Raw genomic sequence first — 17,015 nt, 5'->3', positions numbered from 1 at the left:
ACGGTAAAAAAGCGGCGCCTGTGACGTCACCCATAGACTTTCTGAAGAGCAGTTTTGAGGCTGTTTATGGGGGGTATGGGTGGGATTGGAAAATATGGGAAATACAAAATACAAATGTTCAGAAAGGATACAGAGGTGGTATGATGTGTTGTGTCAGATCATGGTCGAGACGTCAAATTCCACTCGGCGCAGCCCGTCATCAGCTGTCAATCAAAGTTAACCGCCCTTATTTGTCATTTATTTTATATCTAAATCTGATTTTATATCTAAATATGATCAAAACTAACGAGTTAGAAAAAAAATTAACCCCTGTCACAGTTGTCAGGCACTCAGAACCTATCGAAAAATACAATAAAAGTGCATGGGACCAAACTGTAAACATATAAATTTATGCTGTGAACGCTATTGTATCTGAACTTGAGGATATTTTTCCCAGTATGGATTAACCACTGAAAAAGTGACTGTATGTGTGAAAGACAATGGGAGCAACTTTGTTAAAGGGTCACTCCATCCATTTGCATTAAGCTTTTCATTGTTAGAAACACAGTTATACTATTGAATGGTCGTGTAACACTCTCTCATTTTCCCCTTAGAAGGGAGAAATCTGCTATTTACCTTTTCCACTTCTGTAATGTTTGCTCACTGGCTAAAACATATTTGATAGAATAACTGGACTCTTAGAACTGTGTGCTTCTTTATTCACGTCCTAGCATTCAGCAACAACAACACATAGTCCCACGATTCTCGTTAAGCTCGCGGGACTTGCCACAGGGCTACGGTGACATAGTCAGGATGTTACATCTCCCTTCTTAAGAAACAAATGGCATTACTTAACACACATAACATTAATTCCGTGAACATAACAATTGTGCTTAATGCATATATAAGCATTCTGAAAAGTGCAGTCTGTGGTCATCATTAGTGCTATTGCAATTATGTAAACAAATACTGGCAGCATTTAAATGACATACGATGTGGACAGGTCATTAGTTTTACAATCAGAAACAATGTTTTGATTTTTGTATGATTCAAGTAACCTGGAGGTGAACTAGTTGTGATAAAGACAGAACAGGCAGTAAAACTGATGTCACAGTATTTCAGAGGTTTCAGGTAAGTAACAAGTTTGGAAATACATTTTTTTTTTCACAATTCAGTAAACACATTTTCTTTTCACATTTCACATTTTTTCTTTTAGGGCAGCGATCCGCCTACATCCTTTACATTACAAGTCAAGGACTTGTCTTGGTCTGGAGATGCGGCCAAACCGTGTTGTGTAATTGGGCTTTTGTTGGTTTGTTGGTTGCGGGTGGTCCGCAGGTTCAGCTTGTGGTGGCTGTGTGTTATTGGTGTGTGTTTCTGCATGCTGTGTGTCTTTAGTGTCTGGAGCATCTCTGCTTTCGCAGAGGTGCCAACGGTTGTGTCGTAGAGTTTGTCCATCTTCTGCCTGGATGTGGTCGCTTCTATGTGTGTGTGCATGTTGTGTTACCGTTGCAGGTCTCCATGAACCATCCTCTTGGCAGAAACAAATGGGTGTGCCAGCAGGAAGGTGAGACAATGGCTTGGTGCCTCTGTTGAAGTATGCTTGTTGGCGGCGTTGGCACGCCTTCCGTCTGTCTTGGATAGCTTTCTGGGGTGCTACCTTTGGCTGCAGGTGCCTACTGGTCGCTGGGAGTATGGAACGTTGTCGTCGACTCATCAGAAGCTGGGCCGGCGACTGAAGGTTGTCTAGTGTGGTGTTCCTGTACTCCAGCAGGGCGAGGTAGGGGTCTGTGTTTCCGGCTTTTGCCTTGTCCAGGATGCGCTTTGCTGTCTGGACAGTCTTTTCAGCGAGGCCGTTGCTCTGTGGGTAAAGTTCCTCGCTTTTGCGAAGCAGCGAAACTCCTCAGAGCTGTAGCATGGTCCGTTGTCGCTGATGACTGTCTCTGGGATGCCGTGACGGGCGAACGCAGACTTGAGTTTGGCGACTACTGCAAGTGAGGTGCAGCTCGTGAGTTGCTCCATTTCAAAGAATCTACTGTAGTAATCTACAATGACGATGAAGTTTTGAGTGTTCCATGTGAAGAGGTCTGTGCCTACCACTTGCCATGGTCTCTCGGGTATGTCATGTGACCACAGGGGTTCTTTTGGGTTGGCATCACATCGTTCTTGGCATATACAGCACTGTTCTACTATGGCTTCTATTTGTTTTCCCATTCTAGGCCAAAACAGGAGGTCTCGTGCTCTATGCTTGCTTTTCTCAACACCCATGTGTCCTGCGTGTATGCGCTGGAGCATGTCTCCTCTGAGGCTCTGGGGAACTATGATTTTCTCTCCTTTGAAGAGTATTCCATCCATCTCAGAAATTTCGTCTCGGTGGTTCCAATACTCCTGGATGTCAAGCGGGCATTTTCTCCTTTCGTCAGCCCATCCGTTCTGTGTGACTTTTCTGAGTGTAGCGAGCTGTGCATCTTGTGCTGTTGCATCCTTGATCTCCAGTAGCTTGCTGTCACTCACTGGAACAATACTTATGAGTGTATGTACCTGTGCTTCCATGCTTTCCATGAGGCTGCTGTCTTGGTGCTCGATGGATTTCCAGGACAGGGTGTCGGCCACTGGGATATCCTTTCCGGCCGGTGGATGATGTGGATGTTATATTTCTGAAGCTGTAGTATCATCCTCTGTAGCCACGGTGGTGCTGCAGCCAGCGGTTTTCAGAGGATTGCTTCCAGAGGTTTGTGGTCAGATTCTACAATCACACTCCGGCCATACATGTATTCGTGGAAACACTTACAGCCGAATAAAACTGCATATAGTTCCTTTTCTATTTGGGCGTAGTTCACTTCGGTGCTGTTTAGTGACTTGGAAGCATAGGCAATGGGTTTACCGTCCTGGAGGATGACAGCGCCGAGGCCGCATTTTGAGGCATCTACTTGGAGTCTGAGTTCTTTTCGTGGGTCAAAGTATGCGAGCACAGGGTGATCTGTCCCCACCATATGATCTAGCACAATGGTAAAAATCATGTTGTTTACAACTGCTCATTCCAGTACAAAGGCCAGAATTTGAACAATCTGCTTCTTCCAGGTCCCACTTTAAGCCCTACCCTGTTAGCGGAGCTACTTCGCTTCCGGGAACGCTCCACAGCCATAAGCAGCGACATCCGAGGGATTTTTCATCAGGTGACGCTGCTCCCTGAAGACAAATCATTACTTCTGTTTCTGTGGAGAGACGTGGCATTAGAGCAAGCACCAGATGTTTACCAGTGGCAGGTGCTTCCTTTCGGCACGACTTGTAGCCCTTGTTGTGCCACGTTTGCCCTGCAGAAACATGTGCTAGACCACAGTCAACCAGGTGACCAGGTGAGGGAAGTTATCGAGAAGTCATTTTATGTTGACAATTGCATGTACAGTCTCACCAACAAAGATGCTGCCAAAGAACTTGTCGATCAGCTTTGTTCCCTTCTAGCTGAGGGAGGCTTTGAATTGCGGCAGTGGGCCAGCAATTGCCTATCTGTGATCTCTCACCTACCACCTGAATTAAGATCTAACAGCTGTGAGCTTTGGCTAAGTCAGTGACAGCAATTTACCCCTGTATCCACACTTGGCCTTCACTGGCAGTGCCAGTCGGACACCTTGCACTACAAACATCGGATTGTGGACTGCGCAAAAGTAACTATGCGCAGTATCTATCATGTTCTAGATAGCCAATATGATCCTCTTGGATATATTATCCCATATACGAGCAAAAATACTGGTGCAGCACTTATGGGATAAAAAGCGTGACTGGGATGACCCGCAGCTCCCGGAGGATCTGCTTAGGTTATGAAAATTGTGGGAGGAAGAGTTGAGTGATCTGGAGAAGATTTCGCTGCCGAGGTGCTATTCCAGCCCAAAAATGGACCTCCCTTTTAGCAAGCGTCACACGTGTTCTGCGATGCTTCAGAGAAGGCTTATAGGGCTGTGGCCTATTTGCTTAGTGAGAACCAAGAAGGCCAAGTTGAAGTTGTATTCCTAGCAGCTAGGTCACGTGTCGCACGCCGAAAGCAGCAATCCATCCCATGCTTAGAGTTATATGCAGCTCTAAGTGGTGCTCAGCTCTCCAAGGTCCTTGTCACTGAACTTACTATCTCCATTTGTTCCTTAACACTCTGGTCAGATTCCACAACTGTGCTTACCTGGCTGTTGTCGAGCTCTTGCCGTTACAAAGTGTTTGTAGGGACACGGGTGGCGGAAATACAAGAACTTACAGAAGCTGAAACGTGGCAGCAAATACGATCAGAAGACAATCCTGCGGATAATATAACACATGGCAAATGCCTCTGTGACCTTGTGGAAGGAAGCCAGTGGAATAAAGGGCCTTCCTTTCTCAAACTGCCACTAGCAAATTGGCCCATGCAACCCTCCTTGTTAATTGATGAGCAAAGTAACGAGCTAAGGCAGTCTGCTTTCTGAGGATCGACTACAGTGATACCCATGCCGAATCCACAACAATATGACACGCTTACTGACTTCCTCAAGGCATGCAATCAGCAGCTTCACGGGGCGGCACAATTCTCATGCGCTGATGCACAGAGAGAGGTAGAGCTATTAGTGCTTCGTCAAGTTCAGACAGACTCTTTCACTACTGAGATGGCCCAATTAAAGTCAGGGAAACCAGTATCAGGTACAAGTAGGCTTGCTTCTCTTTCTCCTGAGTTTAACCATACCACTGGGCTCATTCGTGTGGGTGGGCGCCTGAGACGTCGCAGTGAAACAGATTTAGATTTAATTCATCCCATACTCCTTGCCCCTCAACATCCTGTGACCAAACTTATTATCAAAGATTATGATGAAAAACTGCACCACCCTGGGCCAGAACGAGTGTTCGCGAAGATAAGGAGGACCTACTGGGTATTGTGAGGGCGTGAAGCAGTTCGGCGCCACCAACGACACTGCGTAGAGTGTCGAAGATGGAAAGGACAACCAGAAGTTCCCCGTATGGCTGACTTGCCACTTGCAAGACAACAGCTCTTTAAACCTGCCTTCTTCTTAACTGGTATGGATTGCATTGGGCCCTACACAATCAAGATTAGACATCGAAATGAGAAGAGATGGGGCATATTATTCAAGTGCCTGACAACCAGGGCAGTGTACATAGATAATTTAGTCAGTATGGATTCAGACTCATTCCTGTTGGCCCTGAGGAGATTCATCTCTCGACGTTAAACCATATGAATTGTTAAGTGACCAAGGCACTAACTTCAAGGGTGGAGAGACACAGTCAACTACTGGCTGATCATTTTTGGAGACATTTCATCAAATATTACTTGCCTACTCTCCAAGCCCGCCGGAAATGGAGGTTAGATAAAGAGAATCCGCAAGTAGACGAAGTGGTGATGATTGTTGACCCTCAACTTTCTCAAGCATTGTGGCCAGTGGGAAAAATCACAGAATTGTTTCCTGGAGTTGATTCTAGGATGAGGTCAGCCACTGTAGAGGTTAAGAAGAAACTGTACACTCGACCGGTATCTCGTTTTGTCAAACTTCCAGCCCTAATTGATTAGAAGTAACTTCTATGGGGTAAACCCTTTAGTAAGATGTGCGAATTCAAGCATTGAATTCGGGGGCGGCTGTTCAAAAGGCTCCTATTACATGACCAATCACACCCTTCAACATCAGCAATGTTCACGTGTGAAGAAGAGGCAAAGCAGTTGCACCAATGTAATGAACGCGAGCTGTTCCAATATGACTTCACACTATCACATGTTGGTTGGCAGCATCTGAATATTACTGATGTAATATTGTGTGCGTGAATAGAAAGTACGTGTATTTTGTCTGTTTCTCCTCAGAATATGCCGATCATTAATGCCGCGAGTATCTAGCGCCATTGCACCATAGAAAACTGTTATCCAAGTAATACTGCCATCCTGTTACCCTTTCTCAATATCCATAATAGTTACTGCAAATAATACATGCAATTTACCGTGAAAATGAGAGATAACCGTTATGACAATGTGTTCGATTACTTTGTGATTTATGAATACAGGTTATTGTTGATTCAAATGTGTTCAGTCACTATAAATGCGCTGAGGGCGCCATCTTGTGGGTTTACACAGTATGTCTGTTAAACAGGGTTTGTTATTACCATATTAAGGGATCAAATTTATTGTTATTCATTCCTGTAGATCATTGCCTTAATGATAAATAGTAAATTAGTGATAAATATATCACTTCCAATTGTTAAAGTTCATTTATGTAAGTCACTTATTTAAGTTTATTTCTGTATTTTTGTTCCAGAAACCACACCTTGTCAATTGAAATTATCATCAGTAAACACTTTCAAAGAGATTTGGTGTCTGCCGAGTGAATTCACTACATTCTGATGTCATTACACAGTTCTAACTGTCTGCAGGGGCTCTAGACAACCCGGATTAGTGTACACTTAAACCTCAGTTACACTAACATATTGTAATCTCTAAATCTAAGGCTTATTTGTTATGATCAATGCTAACATGTCTGATTTATCCAGCTACTTCAATAAACAACAAGCACTGTATTATACCTGTCACGGCGTGTTGAAGGCAGAAGGGAAGACAGAGTCCAGATTCAGAAGAAGATGATTTTACTTATAAAATATAATGCAAGGATACAGGGAAACCGGAGCAAACACGGGGTAATATCAAACATTGACCGACCAAGACTGACTGAATGAGGGAGAACTAAATACCAGCAGGAATCAAACATAATGAGGTGAGAACAGGTGACACAGATGATCAAGACGAGGAACAGGTGGCTGATGAGGGAGTGAGTTCAGGAGTGGAGACAAGAGGAGTGCCAGGGCGGAGCCGGCTGAGGGCATGGCGAAGCAGGCTGAAGGCATGGCCAGGGCGGAGCAGGTTGAGGGCGTGGCCAGGGCGGAGCAGGCTGATGGCGTGGCGGAGCAGGCTGTGAGGACCCTTCTGGAGGCCACGGCGGTGAGGACCCTTCGGGCGGCCACGGCGGTGAGGACCCTTCGGGCGGCCGTGGCTGGGACACTGGGCCCCCCCCCAAAAAAAAATGTTTGGGCTGAGACCCCGGATTAGGGGCAGACGGGGAGTGGACGGTCTCGGGCTGGACGGTCTCGGGCTGGACGGTCTCGGGCTGGACGGCCACTGGCTGGACGGCCACTGGCGCTGGCTGGACGGTCACTGGCGTTGGCTGGATGGGGCTGGACTGACCCAGCGGTGAAGGGAGTTCAGGCAAGGGAGGGCTGGGCGGAACCAGCAGTGAGGGGAGTTCAGGCTCGGGAGGGCTGGACGGAACCAGCGGTGAGGGGAGTTCAGGCTCAGGAGAGCTGGATGGAACCAGCGGTGAGGGGAGATCAGGCTCGGGAGGGCTGGACGGAGCCAGCGGTGAAGAGGGCTCTGACTGGTGGGCGATGATGGCAGGTGCGGTGATGATGGTGGGTGTGTGTGGTTGAGTGGTGCTGTCATCTTCAGCCTCACCAACGGTGAAGGCTGACCCACTCAACCACAACACATGGTCCAGGTAGCCGGCGAAGGTTCCTGGAAACACTGCTGCTGGGGCTTGCTGGTACAGATGCTCGTCTAAACCCAGCCAAAAGACTGACTTTAGGACGTCATCTGACCAACTTACCCCAGCAGAGAGCTCCAGGAACCTGACGACATACTCCTCTGAAGAGCGTCCGTCCTGGAAAAGGTTGAGGGTGGTGAGAGCCGGGGTTAGGAGAAGTCCCATGCTGTTACTGTCAAGGGTCGGTCAATCTGTCACGGCGTGTTGAAGGCAGAAGGGAAGACAGAGTCCAGATTCAGAAGAAGATGATTTTACTTATAAAAATGTAATGCAAGGATACAGGGAAACAGGAGCAAACACGGGTTAACATCAAACATTGACCGACCAAGACTGACTGAATGAGGGAGAACTAAATACCAGCAGGAATCAAACATAATGAGGTTGACACAGATGATCAAGACGAGGAACAGGTGGCTGATGAGGGAGTGAGTTCAGGAGTGGAGACAAGAGGATCCTGGGAAGTGTAGTGCTGATGACAAGACAGACTGGTGCAGACGAAGGACTGTGACAATACCAAAGTATATTGATACTGACTCAAAAAGCTTTAAAGAGCAGAGGCTCCATATAACTTATTGTTTCTAGAACACAATTCAATCCCATACCAGCACTAATAACAGCAAGAGAGCCAGGGCAGGGAGATGTTGATTATACACTGTGAACCTGATCCTGCACATTAGAAAACCTACAGCACAAACCAGTCAATTTCCTCAAGGATCAGTTGATCCATATTTCAGTGGTTTGTTAGGATTTCAGAGATGGGATGCCATGCTAGTTCAGCACTCAGGGGTATCATGCTCATCTCTGATTAATGAGCATGAAGGCTGAAAGAATCTGAGATCTGTGTTTGGTGGCAGCCAGAGGCTACTTGGCTCAATCCCTGCTGCCCACGCCGTCCGCCTACACTACAAATCACACACTGAATTCTATGTATCCTCTCTGCTAACGTATCTCTGGCCCTTATTAGATACAGATGTATGTAAATATCTGATAATCCATATTATTAAACCTGTGTAATGATCAACAATGAGTAATCATAGCCATGCTGATATACTGTACATCCGTAACACAACTCTTAACAGTGATATTGCTTAAACAATGGCACAAGAGACAAGTATAATGGTGTGTTCACACTTGGCATGTTTAGTTTGATTAAAACGGACCCTAGTGCGATTGCTATTTTAAGTGTGGTTTAATTGAATATGTGTGAACACTGCCATCTGAACCCTAGTGCACACCAAACAAGCAGACCGAGACCACTGAAGGGTGTGCTCACACTTGTATTTTGGTTCGCTTGGTCCAGACCACAAAAAAGGCATATGAATGCAACATGGACAAAATACATGTAAACGAACCAGAAACGGGACAATGTCACATGATGCGACCCTAAAAGTATAGAATGCTCAAGCTTATTTTACCTGTTTTCCCCCCAAAAAAAATGAGATACGGACTGCAGGGTTCTCAAGTCTCACGCATTGGCTGTGAGACACACGCATTTCGACCGGTTCACACACTCACACGCCACACTGTGTATTTCTCACGCTGAAAAGGCAATGCCAACCAAGTTGTCCTGGCTGAAAGCTTTCTAACGTTGTATACGAGGCGCAGGCAAACAAAGTGAAGTTTCCTGCCGCCAGCGCGTATCTCCGCCAGATTGCGTTCGTTACTAGGCAACATACGTATATGCGCGCTGCGTGCACCACTGATCTATACAATGACATGTCATTCAGTAGCGCGAACACGCGGAAATGGACGGAACATCCTCGGTCACCGTACGTTCGTTACTAGGTAACCAACAACAACGCGCGAACACATGTGTCGTGATGGAGAAGTGTCACGGGGTGGGTGCAGGCAGACGAACAGGCAGAGTCCAAAAGGCTCCAATACAAAAGGTTTAATCACAAAATAAACAGGATACAGGCAGGCGGAACACAGGGTAACATTAACATTGACCGACAAAGACAGACTGAAAGAGGGAGAACTAAATACAGAGGAATCAGGAGTAATGAGGTGCAAACAGGTGAAACAGATGAAACAGGACGCTGAACGGGAGGCTGATGAGGGAGTGAGTTCAGGTGTGGAGACAAGAGGATCCTGGGAAGTGTAGTGCGGATGACGGGACAGACAGGTGAAGACGACAGACTGTGACAAGAAGAAGGTAAGTTGGAAGAAGCTCGTCTAACATTTTTGGGCTAGAACATTTAATATGTAGCCCATCGTACATTATTATTGATGCAGTCAAAAACTCTACAACTACTTTGCAACCAGGCTCAGTTTGGCTATCTTACGTTATCTGAAACTAAGAGAAATGTTAGTGGGTATGGAAAGGAATGAAGATTTACTGATTTTATTTTAAATTATATTATACTGTAATATTAATAGTCTTTCTAGTTACATTAAGGATGTATTACAGCAGATTGCTCTGGGTAATATTTAATCATTGTCATAATGTTGCATTTGTATTTTTCAAAGATGTCAGGAAAAAAGCAGAAAGATATTTTGTCATTTTGGGCACCAAAGGGTAAGCCCCCTAAAAAGGTTGCCAGATTAGAGGAGGAGACAGTGGAAGAGGTGGTGCACTCTAATCTGTCCATTTGTTCTCAATGTCCCACCACACAATAAATCATTCGTCTAGATAGAAGACGCATTCAAAAATCAAAATGCAATTTTTAAAGATTTGTTTGAAACTGTTTGGAGCAATTTGTTATATTTTTGGTTAGCTATATTTGTAATACTGCATTAAAGAGTATTTGATGTGATGAATTGCTCTGTCATTTATCAGATTTACTAATTGTTATAATTTTAATTTGTTCTGGTTAATTATGAACAATGGGTAAAATTGGGGGCGGGGATGGGTGGGGCGGGGCTTCATTGTGGCTCCTCCCCTAACCGCGTGTGATCTCACTCCAAGCTTTTGCTCAAACTTGAGAACCCTGCGGACTGTGACGACACATTACATTTTTAAAAATCATTCAGTATCCTTGTCTTAATGAATAAATCAAAACTGTATAAAATATGTCACAGGTTTTCAGAGAGGAGCTATTCTTGTTCTGTTCCATGCTGGCCAATAGTACTTTTAATTGCTGTTAAGCGAATCGAATTGCCAATAAGGTACACATATATTTTATTATGTTTATATTTTTTAATTGGAAACAGATAGGCCTTATTTTGTAACAGTTAAATACTTGTCTTTAATAATTGTCACTGACAAAACATTTTAAAAATTAAATAGAAGAACAAACTGTTTTGTCGTAAATTCTAATAAAATAAAGCCAAAATTAAGTTGATTTGGAATTTGTTTCGGGCATTCAAAACAGCTTGCCAAAGTAAGCTTTCCAGAAAAGTTCACTCCGGCAGATAAACGCTTTCAAACTACTATTGATCTATGATGATTATGTCATAGGTAGATGTGACTCTGGGGCTCCATTTTTGGCCACGAGTAAAAGCATGAACACACTGGAAAAGGTCTCAGGTTATGAATATAACCCTTGTTCCCTGAGAAGGGAACGAGACACTGCATTGTTGAAAACGACTCTTTGGGGACGCTCCCTTAGCATGCGCCTCTTAATTATGAATGAAACTAATCCAATCCTGATTGGTGTTGCGTCGTGACGTAAATGTGACGACGCTCTCAGGCATTGAAGGGTGTGGTAGGACAACGCAGTGTCTCGTTCCCTTCTCAGGGAACAAGGGTTGTAGTCATAACCCGAAACGTTCCCTTTCGAGGGAACTTGCACTGCGTCGTTGAAAACGACTGTTTGGGGAACGAATGCCCACTAGGCCATGCACCGAAATAGGCCTGCCCTAGATTGAAACTGATCTCAGGGGGCCCTCAAAGGTCCTACACTACATTAGGACCCCTTTCCCAAATCCCTCTTTGCCTGACGGATGACCCTCAGGTCACCCTTCTGGCTGGAGTACTTAAGTTGAGACGGCTTTCTCTGTTGCCAGGCTACCGCAGGAGGGGCTCTAGACTAGAGGCAATGCTCTCCTACTGCTCTTGCCGATTGGAGGAGCTGGTTGACGACTGAGGAGCTGCAAGGGAGATACTGTTGGAACGCCGTTGAATTTTTTTTCTTCTTTCTTCGCTTCCTGAAACCTGTCGACGACTGAAGTGACAGTGTCGGAGAACAGGCCAGAAGGTGAAATATTTGTCTTTCTCTTTTATACCGGACAAATTTAGTCACAGATGTCTCTCCAAAGCCACCATAGCTGCTACATAGAGCTAAAGCACTTTTAGTATCTTTAGTAGCCCAGAGAGACAATCTGCCTATGCCTGAGGAAGGGAGGAGCACCCACCATCATCAGATATGCTGCCTTCGATTTGAGAAGCAATTGTTTTGTTCCTGACTGAATCAATATTTTTGAACAACCTCATGATTTGAAATTTATCTGTATTTGGGGGCAGTGCAAACACATACGAAATTCACCGTCACTATGCTAGGGTGTTTCTGATGTTTCCCTGTAACTGACCTATACCTACTTTCACACAATCAGTGCTTTACAACCATATATTTAATAAAGTTGACTCTCATACAACAAAAGCAGTACTAAATGTGAATAATGTAAAGCCCCTATACTCCTTAGTGATATGACTTCAGTTATCATTCAAGTCCATTGCATAAACAACCCGGTCTCATCCCAAGACGTCATATAACTGACGTTTTGGGACGTCTTTTGACCATACGTCAATATTCGCCTTTTTAGGGCCCCCTTAAACGTCGGTAGATGAGGTTATGGGATCCTAACTCTACCCCATACCTAAACCTAACCCTAAACCTAACCCGTCACCTAACTGACGTTAAAGGTAAAGCGTCAGTTGTATGACGGCCCGGGATCGCCATCTACCAACGTTTAAGGGGGCCCTAAAAAGGCGGATATTGACGTATGGTCAAAAAACGTCCCAAGACGTCAGTTATATGACTTTTTGGGATGAGACTGTGTTAGCATAAACAGTGCTCAATGAATTACACCGTTTTTTTTTTGTTTTTTTTTGTAATTAAGGGTTTGACTTTGGACACAAAGTCAATTACATATACAACGCAACCACAGATTTGTCAAATCACCAGAACAAAAACTTTAAACAAATCTCTATGAAAAAAAAATGTGTTGAGCTGGATTATTGAGACTAGTAATTTATGTAAATAAAGAAAAGAAATATGTTCCTGAAACCTTTGTCAAAACCACATAGAATAACATTTTAAAAGATTACAGAAATGCTTAGTTTGACTTGTATCACCAAATTTCCATCTGATAAACCACCAATCACACATCTGCGCTCAAAATAGTATGTTTTCAGGCGGCTGACTAAGCTAGCTGTGATTGAATTTCTCAGTGCCCTTTGCCTCTATTCTGGCATATAATGAGTTGTATAATAAGATATTATGCAAAGCCCCTTCTCCAGCCACCAACAGGGTGCTTCAAGCTGTTAGGTAAAATGAAAAATATCACAGGTTTACCATTGCATTGTTTTATGTAACCTCCTAAAATGTTTTTTTCATTTCAAAAATTTCCAAATACAAACTTCTTAGGCCCTGTAAAATACCCCCCCCCCCCCCTCCCCCCACAGAGGACCTTATTGGGCCCTGATTACTCTTGCAGTATTTTAGTAGTATTACTTTTGAGGCCTAAAGTTGTTTCCCAGAGCTGAGAAGAATGTTGTGGGAAATGCAACAGAAGCTTATTTCTGTAAGGTGAGAGCACTCACAGCCCACTTGCTTCATTCAGTGCTCTCGTTCCCCTGTTTGCCGGTCTAAGCTTGATCATTAACATTCCTTTGGTGTGTTTAACATTGTTTAACCACCGAAACAACCCTTTAGTGAGCAGTAAGAATAGAAAATATGTCAATTACAGTTTTAGCAATGTTTTTTTAATAACTTACAGGGAAAGAGACCAACTTGTGCCATGAATGCTATTATTTTTTTATTCTATGACAGTGTGCCCAAATGCTCTGTGTGTCCTTAGGTAAAGATTTCTCAAGGTTTGCCTAGACTATATTATTGTTTTGGCTCCATGCTCTTTGTTTAAATGTGAGTCTGAGCTTCAGTGTAGAAAGCAAATAAATTAATTTGCCAGCTGTGGCTGAGAGACAAGGCTGGAATGATGAAAAGCAAGCATTTCCTCCCGCTGTTGGAGTACGGCAGAGAAAGAGAGAGAGGGGGGATCGTGAAAAGAAAGCAAAATGAAGGATCCATATGCGCCTCACAGGGAATGGAAAGATTGCAGTCTTATTGATGGGCACACGCTGACAAGACGCCACAAGAAAAGCTGTGATATTTAATGCGACACTGTAAGAAATGGATGGATGGATGGATGAATGGATGGCTGGATGGATAGATAGATTATCATTAATGTCATTAATCACATATCCAAACCCTTAAAACTTTCGATCATCTTGAAAAGAAATTTTTTTTTTTTTTTTTTATGAAATCTGAGAGATTTATGTATCTCCATTGACAGGTACGCAACTACCAATTTAATGCTTTAAAAAGTTCATAAAAAGATTGTAAAACTAATCCATATGAATTGAGAAGTTTAGTCCAAATATTCTGAAGAGACTTGTTTGCTTTGCAAAATGAGCAGATTTAATTTAGGCTTTTATTCATATAAACATTGATCAGCAGACATAAACAGAAGCTCAACCAAACATGCAATGGCAATGATGTATATCAGTCCGTTCATCTGGGTAAATGAAACCGGAGCTACTTTCACATCTCTTGTATGTTTCCAGGAAGCAGACAGACTCTGTCAGTCCAAATCTAGACTAAAAACACATGTCTTTGACCTAGCATAAACATAACACACTATAGACTTCTATAATACAATGTTAGGCTGCATAGTTTAGATCAGCCGGAACCGGGAACACTTCCCACAAATCCTGTTGTACTTGATACATCATAATACGGATGGCATCTACGTAGGGCCGGATTAACCATTAGGGCAACTGAGCACTTGCCCAGGGGCCCACGACATCTAAGGGGCCCTGGACACCAGTGGCAGTCGGGAGGGTCGGGAGTTTCCCAGATGGGCCGGTAGTGTTTCGAGGACGCGAGGGATGGTTTGATAAAAAGGAACGTATATTTGCACTAAGTGCCTGTCTTATATGAAAAAAGACGCTGGTTACGTCACAGCTAAAGTGGCTTAGGTCGTAGCGCGAGTTCGAATCCGCCTTTTGCCGAAGTATCTTCTCCCTTTTCCCAACACATATGAGATGTAAAATAACCCTAACATAGGTCTCTAGCGTTATATTTTGCCAATGAACTAAAATCGAAACCATGATATGGATTTTTGCCTTTATAAAACAGCACAAGACTTTAAGAATAGGCATCCCGTCAGTGCTGGGTGAATTAAAGAAAAGTGTGCACTTTGCTCACGCGATCATCATGGTCATCTGGTGTTTTCTCCTAAATACAAGCTCAAGGGTTTATTTATTTAAGTGAAGAAAGGACAAAAGTATTTTAATTTTACTATAGTGTAATGTAGACTAAAATATGGGCTACTTTTGAAATGTTCATTTTCATTTATATAGTACAAGCTTTATGGATTTTACGTCATAGGAATAATTATATAAACCATTATTACATTATTATAATAATTGTTTGGGATCCTAAAACACCATTGATAATGTACTGTAGACTGAGACTCAACTAAAAAGATGTTTGAGCCCTGTTTATTGTCCTGGTACAAATCAATGTGTTTTCTTTGTTCAACGAGAAGTTCATGGGTTGAAGCTCTTAATTTTGATCTCTCAAAGAGCACGAGATTGATGCATTTAACCTTAAAATGTACAAAATTTTCTTGCGGGGGAGCATGCCCCCCAAACCCCCAGAGGAACAGTAAATCAGTAAAACTGTAAATGCTATATTAAGGGTCCACCCAACATACTTTTACAAATTCCTATAGGAAAGAACAACCATTTATGAACTGTACTCCATCATAGTTCAACAAAGTTATTTTTAAGTCAGTAAAACCGTAAATGCCATATTAAAATGTCTTTGGACAAAATATATATTTGGCCTGCTTAAGAGGGGGCCTACAAGACATTGTGCCCAGGGGCCTCTGAACTCTTAATCCAGCCCTGCGTCTACACTAATATTAGTCTATCTGTTTATCCGAGGTTTACCGCAGTCCATCGGATCAGACTGATGAAGGACCTGCGCTTAGACACGACGATAACGCAGTCCTGAAGTGTCAACTAGTCTCTCTCCTGTGAAGGCCTTCTTCTCCTTCTCCTACCTCTGTAAAAATAAAACGTTATCGGGATAATTCAGGCTATGTGGAAGCGATAAAAAATTAGGTATTACACATTTTTCAATTGTACCTTGGAACCAATTTCATGGTTTGCGTTCTCAAGCCTCCAGGCACTGTTATGTCCAAAAGAGCGGCAGGAGTGTGTCTGCTTCCCGGACAATGTTAGGAAGACTAACATATATGTAAACAAAAAGCAAAAAAACACCTAACAAGCAAGTGTTTTGTTTGTTTTTTGTTTCATTACACACAATGGATGGAATGAGCCAATGATGGCTCTGTGACTTCCAGTCTATAAAATTGGACAAATGTGTTTATGCCACACATATGTCCTGAACAGAAACGGCCTTAAATAATGCCCATGATGTAGCCATACCTCTGGTAGGGTAGAATGAGCCCTCAGCCCTTCCCATGCTATTATAACCTAATATGGGGGACAGTGGGACAGGCGCTGACATGAAATAGGTTTAGCTTTATGAGAATCAGCAGAGAAACAAATGATTGCTTACTCTTCCTTAGTGATTTCTTTCTGTCCAGATAGTGACCCAAGGCACAGACAGGACACTGAAGCCACTCATCCCCCAATGAGGAAAAAGGCTGCAGATGGAAAGCAGTAAATCCACCTGTTTACAGGCGAGACCTGACTCGCTTTAGGCCCAAACTCTGAATAAGTTTTGAGAGTTTCTCTCGGGTAATCCATAGCAAACTGCATACAGGAGTTATGAACCGACAAAGTGTGAAGTTCATTAACCCGCTTCATGGTCGAAAGACCCAATAATAAAGCAGACTTTAGCGAAAGGAGCTTTAAATCAATATTATATATAGTCTCAAAATGGGGCTGAGATGCATTAAAGGGGCACTTGGCAACTCTAGTCATTTCTTCGCTGATTTTCACTTTTGTTTTTGCATGTTTTCTCATCGAGCGCCCCCTACAGCTGTGTGGCGTAAATTTCACAACACTGTCATAAAAAAAAAAACTCACTTGCAGCACCTTCCTCTTGCTTTCTACCGCTGCATATGTGCATTTGTTATTATTGGAGCTGACCAACTTTATCGTGTGGATCTATGTCTGCCGAGAGGGTAATACATCATACACTGTGTTATCATAGAATTATGTCGAATTGCCACAAAGGAATTCGTGTTTCTCGCTTGTTCTCGCTTCTCACAAGACTTCTATTTACAACTTACAACTTATTTACAACTTGATGTTGCAAAGTTGGTTGCCTGGGAACGATGGGGGGAGTG

General features: G+C 43.4%; 1 protein-coding gene and 1 long non-coding RNA gene across 2 annotated transcripts in view; both read right to left on the bottom strand.

The window, feature by feature from the left end:
* The window catches only part of LOC148977510 (uncharacterized), a 69,985-nt gene that overhangs the window by 21,131 nt on the left and 31,839 nt on the right, over nucleotides 1-17,015 (bottom strand). The window lies entirely within an intron of this gene.
* On the bottom strand, nucleotides 616-11,161 carry LOC148977511 (uncharacterized). Its single transcript, XM_089134739.1, has 2 exons — nucleotides 3,080-11,161; nucleotides 616-2,977 (listed from the first exon to the last, which is right to left on the bottom strand). Exon 1 carries the CDS (start codon nucleotides 7,689-7,691, stop codon nucleotides 6,765-6,767), a length of 927 nt encoding a protein of 308 aa, XP_088990865.1. The 5' UTR covers nucleotides 7,692-11,161; the 3' UTR covers nucleotides 616-2,977; nucleotides 3,080-6,764.

Source organism: Pimephales promelas, chromosome 9 (assembly GCF_988280905.1).
Source record: "Pimephales promelas chromosome 9, fPimPro1.hap1.1, whole genome shotgun sequence".
Lineage (NCBI taxonomy): Eukaryota > Metazoa > Chordata > Actinopteri > Cypriniformes > Leuciscidae > Pimephales > Pimephales promelas.
This window is presented reverse-complemented; position numbering and strand designations above follow the sequence as displayed.

Excerpts from the sequence above, each read along its gene's own strand:
- LOC148977511 (XM_089134739.1), bottom strand. The coding sequence starts at position 7,691 with ATGGGACTTCTCCTAACCCCGGCTCTCACCACCCTCAACCTTTTCCAG.